Source organism: Sycon ciliatum, chromosome 2, assembly GCF_964019385.1.
Source record: "Sycon ciliatum chromosome 2, ocSycCili1.1, whole genome shotgun sequence".
Lineage (NCBI taxonomy): Eukaryota > Metazoa > Porifera > Calcarea > Leucosolenida > Sycettidae > Sycon > Sycon ciliatum.
The window spans coordinates 5,937,483-5,945,898 of record NC_088644.1 but is presented as its reverse complement, the minus strand read 5'-3'; the positions used below and the strand labels follow the sequence as shown (position 1 = coordinate 5,945,898).

Here is an 8,416-nt window from a genome sequence, read left to right as displayed (position 1 = left end):
ATGACGCAATCATGACATCACCGTCATTCAAAATGTACAATAATTATTTTGTAGAAGCTCGAAGCTCGAAGGTGAATGTGAATTGCTTGTTACTAATTTACTAATGTTAAATTCTAGAATCAAAGTTACTGTATTGTGCTGATCGACCTCGCACGTCCTGCGCCAAATTCTCGCAAAGGAGAGGTTGAAGACACCGTGACGAGAGTTCGCAGCTGAAGCTGAAAACAGCAAGTTAGCTCCAGAATTGTATACAGTAGCTATTTTGATCAACATCATGGGCAAATTCGGAGGTCTTCGTGCATCTGTGACCCCGCATATGATCGAGGTCTTGACCGATGCATTAGATTCGTGCGATCTACCTGATTCCGTCAAGGCAGGCAGCGAATTTGGTGATGGACACGTTATCGAAGTTGCCCATCTCAGGCAACTTTGCCAATCAGCCAATGCTGCAAAACCAGGTTTGTGCCCTAATGATGTGTTTGAGATTTCGTTCGAATACCATGTGTATTCCTCCACTTGGGTACATTTTCAAAGGCATGATGCTCCTCATTTCACACCCTTGCTAGCTAGCCCCTTGCACGAGTATCATGACTGACAGCTTGTTTTTTACAAAAACATATTTGTGCATGGAATAGTGGTGCATGTACCTGATGTACAGTGCTGGCCAGAGAAATCCAACCTCATGAATAATGCAGCGCCGCGTATGATTGCACAGACCAATGTGTGTAGTGCTAGGGCTGCATAGCGCCCGGCGCTATTTTATTCATGAGGTTGGATTTCTTTGGCCAGTACTGTAGACTTGGGCTGTGTTTACATGAGAATTTTCAACCCGGGTCGAGTTCAGCCCGGGTTGAAAGTCTGTACGATAGACGAAATAGGTGAGCGTTCACATGAAGACAGTTGACCCGGGTCAAATACTGATATGCCGCCAAAAAGTCCACTTCTAGAGTCCTGTATAGTCACGTGAATCATTTCGCGCGAAATTGGCATGTGCACTTTTGTGCAGTGCTATAAGCCTTTTGCGCGTTGTACAGATGCACGAAATCCCGTAGAATACCGTAGAACCTAATGGGTGTTGAATGTGCAGGACCCTATTGTGTTTTCTGCTATTTCCACTAAGAAATGGGCCCTGAAGGCATTTCAAACGAAAACCTTTTCTGACAAAGATCTAGGTAGTCATTAGTACTAACCAAAGTGAAGAAGCTGGAATAGGGATTGTCTGCCTTTAATTATGAGGCTAAAATTGGTCAAATGCGCATGCATAGCACACAATGAACACCCAATCGGTTCTGTACACACCTACGCCCTAGTACTGAACTTCGTACATCTGTACAACGCGCAAAAGGCTTATTCAAACCTGGCGCGAGATACGCACAGAAGTACGTTAGACTTAGTACGATTTCTCGCCCCGGGTTGATTTCAACCCGCCCCAAATCAACCCGGGGCAAAATTTCAACCTGAGTCAAGCGCAATGCGTCATGTAAACGCGCCAGTCAATCTGTGTTCCTGGCGGGTTGAAACTTGACCCCGGTTGAAACGCCTCATGTAAACACAGCCTAATCATCAATTTTCAGAAACATCAGGCTTGTCTTGGGTGTGATTCGACCTGTGCACACAGCCCCATAGAACAACTTTATCGCCACAACTCATTTATTTCTAAATGTGGTGATCTTCACTTCACCATGCCTGCCTGTGTCCCGCCATGTAAATATGTGCTTCTGCTATCCGTCTGTACCCATTCCACAGGCTCTCTTTCCCTGCACAACCTCATGAAAGGCTCGGAGCTATCGATGGCACCGCTGCCCCAGCGAGAGCGGGTAAGAAATCGCCAAGAATCGCCGTATCTGTACCAATATTTTAAACTATTTCCCCAGATTGCACCGTGATCTCGATCCACATGTCTGTGAACTAACTACGCAATGTTGACCAGCATGACCCACGAGTGGTATGTATGGGGTCTAGCATAGAGCACAGCGTATTATGTGCATGTACTTCAAAGTATTGGTAAAGTAGTCACTCAGATGTAACACTCACTCTTCTACTTTGAAGTTCATGAAATTTATGCAGCAGGTGCATACAGACACTACTTGTAGCGGGTGCGATGTGCTGCTGAGCTTGTACAATGGCTGCGTTCTCATCGCTTATTGCTGTGCCTGCAGAATCCGGAGCTCGTGGCCCGTTTGGAACGTATCAAGGCGAACTTAGCGCACAAGGAATATGACCAACTGGTCGGCAACGTTTCCAGAAAGGTGAGGACCGTAAATTGTTTGCAAACTTGTCGGTCACTTGTCGTCATCCGGTCAACTTGTTTGAGCTTCACATGGATGATACCCTGTATCTGAATATTGCATTCTACAGCAACAACAGGAAGAGGATAAATAATAAATATTGCGTTGTATACGACACTATCTTCATCTGCTTTTTCTTGTTGGAACTAGCTCTGCCCTTCGGCATTTAGCACTCTGCTGGACAGCCTGGAACCTTTCTGTTTTATTGCATTCTATCTTGTGTTGCCCGTAATCACACTGGACGCTCATTGTAATAAGTCACTGGTGTCATACACAAGTTCATGTTTTTAATGTCATTCCTAAAGCTGTGTTCACAACTGGCGCGTGGACGCGGTACGCTTGCGGTTCAAGCGCCCCCAAACGCGCGCTCAGCCTTTCACAAAAAACAGCAATTCGAGTCGTATTTAGCGCGTTCGACACCTTCAAGTACTAATTTTTTGACCCCGCCAGTCAAAGTGACTGGCATGTACGCTGATACGCGCCTGATAACCGCTGAAAATTCCAACATGTTGGAAGTTCCATTTCGGCGCGTTTCCGTACGCATGGCGCCCCAAAAGCCAGCAAAAATACGCACAAACGCGTGGTTTCACGCGTACACGCGCCAGTTGTGAACACAGCTTAAGTGTACAGCCATGTCTACGTGATGCACTGTGTTGAATGTTTCATCCGTTTGTTTGTTTGTTTATTTTATGTCGCAGGAGGACCGCGAGCCAAGCCTCGGACAGCAGTGTGAGTTGGTAGACTGGTTTCTTTGTTATGTGCATGATGCCTGGAGAGCCTATCATGATTGCCAGTTGACAGGCAGACCTTGTTTGATTGCTCATCTCTGCTATAGTCATGTGATAACAGGAACACAACAATGAATTAATAAGAGGTAAACCCTTCAAAGCACCAATACTGACTTTTCTTACTGTTGTTGTTGTTGTTGTTGTTGTTGTTGTTGTTGTTGTTGTTGTTGTTGCTGCTGCTGCTGCTGCTGCTGCTGCTGCTGCTGCTGCTGCTGCTGCTGCTGCTGCTGCTGCTGCTGCTGCTGCTGCTGCTGCTGCTGCTGCTGTTGCTGCTGCTGCTGGTGCTGGTGGTGCTCTTGTTGCTCTTGTGCTTTCTCAGACCGACAGGTAACTATTCAGACCACGGTCATTCTCAACAGCTTCATCACAGTAATCGGCTCTTTCTTCTTCGCTTTCTTTGCGTGTCGCTACATCGGACTGGACCTCGTTGCGGTGAGTCTTTCAAAGAGCTTACCGGTATAATCCGACTGATGCAGTAGCGCGAAGAGTCAACATATCCCGGAATACATACCAGGTTCTTCACGTGCGCATGCACACACTCTCTCTCTCTCTATCTCCCTCTAACGCTATCCCTCTCTCTCTCTCTCTCTCTCTCTCTCTCTCTCTCTCACTCTCTCTCTTACTCTTCGAAACGTCGAAGCATGTGTATGGAGGTGTGCTACTTCCTAGACTTGTTCTTCATGTCATCTGGTCTGTTGTGTGCAGCAAGTGTCAGCCGGCCTCTTTGTTGGAACGCTAGTCTTCTTCGCCGACTTGTACTTCATCATGAGAGATGAATTCGGCAAGGAGAGAGGTGTTCCGGAGAGTACAAAGCGAAGTCTCTCCGGGCCGCGGACAATGCCATCAGCCAAACAAGAAGTAGAAACTATCTCTGCGCGGAAGAGATAGTACTCGCAGCAGCTGCAGGCGTTGTACTGAGTAGTTTATAACTTTCTAGTGTTCCTCCTGGCATGAAGTCGTTGGCATCCGAATGTCTGCAACTTGAGCATGTTTCTGGTGGCCCTGGCGTTGATGACGTCGTCACAGCATCGGCAGCCTTCATACCTTCTTCACGCAGGATATTGAAGATGCTCCTCATTGCTGGCAAGAACATGACTAAGTAGGCTCTTAACAAGTTTCGTTAGAAGTTAGAACCCTACAGTAGTTCTGTTTAAGGATTGATGGAGACTTAGCGTAACAATTTTTATGGTTATTTCGCTTATTTGGTTCATCCACAACAGTGCTGAAAGAAGTCCTTAACTTGTTACATAGGCTTTGAGCTACAAGTAACTCTTGTGGTCTTTTGCCATACCGTTGCTGTTTTTACTCCCATTTTTCAGTTGACTTACTTAGACAACATCATCATGGGAACATTCCAAATTTAGACCCACTTGTAGTGCTAGCTGACCCAAACTATCCTGATACTCGAAGTATAACATTTTTGTTAGTGACTAAACAGCACTGGATACGCTCGTACTATCAAGAACTTTCAGCAACTCAATATTCCATTTTAGTGATCAAACATTACACACAAAATTCGCCTGCTTTGATTTAAAGCATTCTGAATATATTCCGGGCGTGAATACCGGTATAATTATGTAGTCTCATTCCCATTACAGCTGCTCTACATATAAAAGCATTCTCACTATGTCAACTGTAGTTACCGGTATTTGGTGTTGACCAGTTTGGGTCGGGTAGCTTGTACATGCAATATCATCACACAATATCATTACTGTTGTGCGGATGTGAATTTGAGGCGAGTCATAGAAATTGCTACAGGTGTGCCCTGCCAGAGGTTGCCTCGTCCGTGCATGTGTTGCATGGGATTGCACTAGCTAGTGCATGTAGCTGCAGTACACTATTATTATACTGTTTCTGCGTATCATGTTCTCAGCATGCCTCAGCATGTCGGACCGCACACTTTATCGTCACACGCCTATCCATACAGCACACATGTATTATGTCTGCATGCGATCTGAACTTCTCTTGATAAGCCGGGTGTATTACATAGTTAGAAATGAGCACAATGTAAAAATAAAGTTGGAGTTGGCCATAATAGCTATCGCGATAACAGTCCCAATGTCATGATCATGCAGCACCCGGCCATGCTCTAATTATTTGGTCCATTATGCAAGGTTATGGTAGATGGCACCTCAGGCTAGGCTGACCATTCATGGACCTTTATCTCTTTTTCGGGTATGGGGAATATGACAAAGACCTGTACTGCACAGCATAATTGGGCTGCAATACACCGATTTGAGAAATATTAGATTTAGAATATCAACAGTCAGTTCCACAGAGCAAGGCTTTAGTATGCTCATCTTCCAGTCCTTGGGGCAACTCGGGTCATGACCAGGTCGCGAGCGCTGCGTACTGTAATACTGGTAGGTACATGTATGTGCAAGACACTCTTCCAGTCGTATGCGTAAGGATAGCGAGTATAGCCTACTATGGCTCCCTGGACCTGGTCATCATGCCGATTGTTCTCATGCCAGTTATGGTTCTGGACCGCCTACAGGGTTGTGCTCATCTCTTCTGAACTAATCGAACATGTAACCTGCATAACAATTTATTTGAATTGGTCCAATCGAACTCACCCAAACAAAGCGTGTGTTTTACCATAAAAATCTTGCGCAATGAATACTTGCGAAAAAAACATACATTTTACTGAGCTTCAGATTTGCAGAATAATCAAGGCACGCTGTACCTTTCTTGTAAACTGTGATCATGGCTGCGTTTGGAGGTTTGCCACCGGAGCTTGCCCAAGCAATGGGTGCTGGTATGGGAGGAGCTCCTCGTCGTCCCGCGCCATCGACGCCATTGGAGCACATCAAGGACTTGTACAATGATCCCTTCAAATGGTGAGTCTCATCAACATCGTGGTGAGAATTTATGGAGCAAATGGGCTGGTGCTGTTTGCCTTTCATGGGCACATATATTTCTGTTGTAATGGATGGCAAGCGAAGATCCCTGGTTCAATTCCTGGTGGGGACAGTCAATTTTTTTCTTCACCGACTTTTCCCTTTTCCATTCCCTCAACTTAGGGGTAATGGATAAGCTTAAAAATTCGTAGAATGGAATATGTCCGGCGTTCAAGCTACGCATTATAGTTGTCACAAACATGATCCATGCAACCACATGTACACGCAGTTGTGTTCTGGGAAGTACATATCTTGTGCAGCAAACTCGTTGCGAAGCACTGGGCGGTGAAGATACGCATCAGTCACTGGCGTTTGTGTCCAGGGGCTGGGGTGAGTCGGGTGAGTAACACAACACAATTTCCATGGCCATAGTTCAGACAAAAGGAAGCGATGCGCCTCTGGTAGCACTTGCCCCCTCCCCTGACTACACTCTGTTGTAAGTATGAAAGGCCACAATACTACCGGACCAATCGAAGACTGCTTCCGGCGGTCCTGTTTCCATTGTTTTATCTTGTACTGCAGGTCCCTGACGAAGAACATCATCTTGTTCGTCGGTGTTGTTGTCTTGGCTGAGGATATTGCCGATGTGATTAGCTCCATTGTAGTGCCAGCACCTGCAGCTGCAGCTGGAGCCGTATGATGAAGCCAATCCATCGAGCTATGAAGTATGTTCCTCCTATTTGATAGCTTCCTTGCTTGCACCTTTGAGCTACTTTTTGTGTTTTACTTTTATGCCTGACGCCGGGCACCTGGTTGAATTCCTGCTGGTGTCGGTGTGTATTTCTTGCCTCCTCTTTCTTCGCACTTCCTGTTACCTGGTATGTTCTTCTCTCTCATTGAGTTGAGAGAATTGTAATGCAGCTGTGGTTTACAAAATGCTGTCTTTTGCGATTGCGAAAAGCAGTAATTGATTCTGTTGTTCTGTAAGTATGTATCAGGCAGTCTTACTGATGACTTGCCCACTCTCTAAGGGTGAGACTAACGTTATTGGCACTTTGTATCTTCTCTGTGCTTTAGTTCACCTCTGGCTTGAAGCAGCTACTGCCCAATTCAAGGATGCAACTCGACGATCATCTGGGCGCCTGGCGCTTTCGTGTTATCAACAGCATTGTGTTATGCTGACATCCCAGTGCACTACTGCTGCAACTATCATGTTGGGTGCATCAAGTGTTGTGGCCGGATATTGGCATAATTGCGAAATGCGGCACACTTGTATCAAGAGTACATAACCCCCCAGAGTGTGCAACGCCTGATCCAGCTCTGTGTAGGGTCTTGGTCGAGCGGAATCGGATCTTTGCGTCATAATACCGTACACATCTGAGGGGAACCCGGGGAGTCGCGGGTACTCTTGGATCAAAAACAATGGTGCCCTGCCTCGAGACCGTCCTTGAGCTGGTGTGGAGTGTACGCATGACATCAGGACCGTCCTTGAGCTGGTGTGGAGTGTACGCATGACATCAGAAGATCCGATTCCGCTCGACCAAGACCCTACACAGAGCTGGATCAGGCGTTGCACACTCTGGGGGGTTATGTACTCTTGCTTGTATCAGTCACTGATCTGTATCATAGTAGCTATGTACATACATGTACAGTGCTTGTAAGTACTTGTAGCCTTTTGCTGGTCTTCTGGAAAGAAGATATCACAGTACTAACTAGTATTTTGTTCTCTTCTTTTGTTGGCAATGTGCTTGCTATCATCGCCCGGCGCCCATGCTCCACGCCTGAGCCGATTATTTTTATATCGTTTTACATCTTGTAGTTAGTGTGTGCTACATGTAGTTGCAGCACCTGTCTGATGCAGTGATATCTGATAGAGGGCATGTGCTGTAGAGGAGTATCTCAGTTTGGCTTGAGAAGACATTCATACGATATGATGACCTGAGCTCGAAGGAGGTATCCATTCTATATGCTGCAAACTGAAGCGTTCCGGCTAAGCTTTTCTGGCAAGGAAGAACATACTGCACTTTCAGGTTGAGCAAACACGAATTCTCAAATCCAATACTCTTTCTTGCACTCGACTGAACTGGAATGGGCCCTCTGCTGAGGATGTGAAACGGAATGCATCTGTTCCTGGGCCTGTGTGGTCAATTTCTGAATCAAGACACTACCTTTTTTGAATAGATGATATGCCAAATAACGTGCAACTAGACTTGATAGGGCATTGCAGAGTAGTTGCATACAAAGTTCAAAGTTGTACGGTTACCTGTGACTTGTATTCCTGCAGAGCTCAGGGCCTACTGTGTACACATTGTAGTATAATGTGTATGCAACTTGTGTTCGATGCCCTCTCAAGTCTAGTTGCACATTATTTGGCATATCATCAAGAGTGCATAAACAAGAGTATGCAACTGTGGTTATGGGTCAGTGCGTGGCGCGCTGCCTTCATCACGCTCTGAAAGCATGCATTCAGACTCACAATTTCTCGTACGAGCCCATCCAT

The 8,416-nt window shown here is 46.0% G+C and overlaps 1 protein-coding gene across 1 annotated transcript; it reads left to right on the top strand.

The window, feature by feature from the left end:
- The first annotated feature begins 106 nt into the window (after positions 1-106).
- Positions 107-4,784, top strand: LOC135808401 (transmembrane protein 199-like). Its single transcript, XM_065321587.1, has 6 exons — positions 107-458; positions 1,747-1,817; positions 2,160-2,249; positions 2,987-3,017; positions 3,396-3,508; positions 3,782-4,784. The coding sequence occupies exons 1-6, from the start codon at positions 275-277 to the stop codon at positions 3,962-3,964; spliced, it is 672 nt and encodes a 223-aa protein (XP_065177659.1). The 5' UTR covers positions 107-274; the 3' UTR covers positions 3,965-4,784.
- Positions 4,785-8,416: the final 3,632 nt, after the last annotated feature.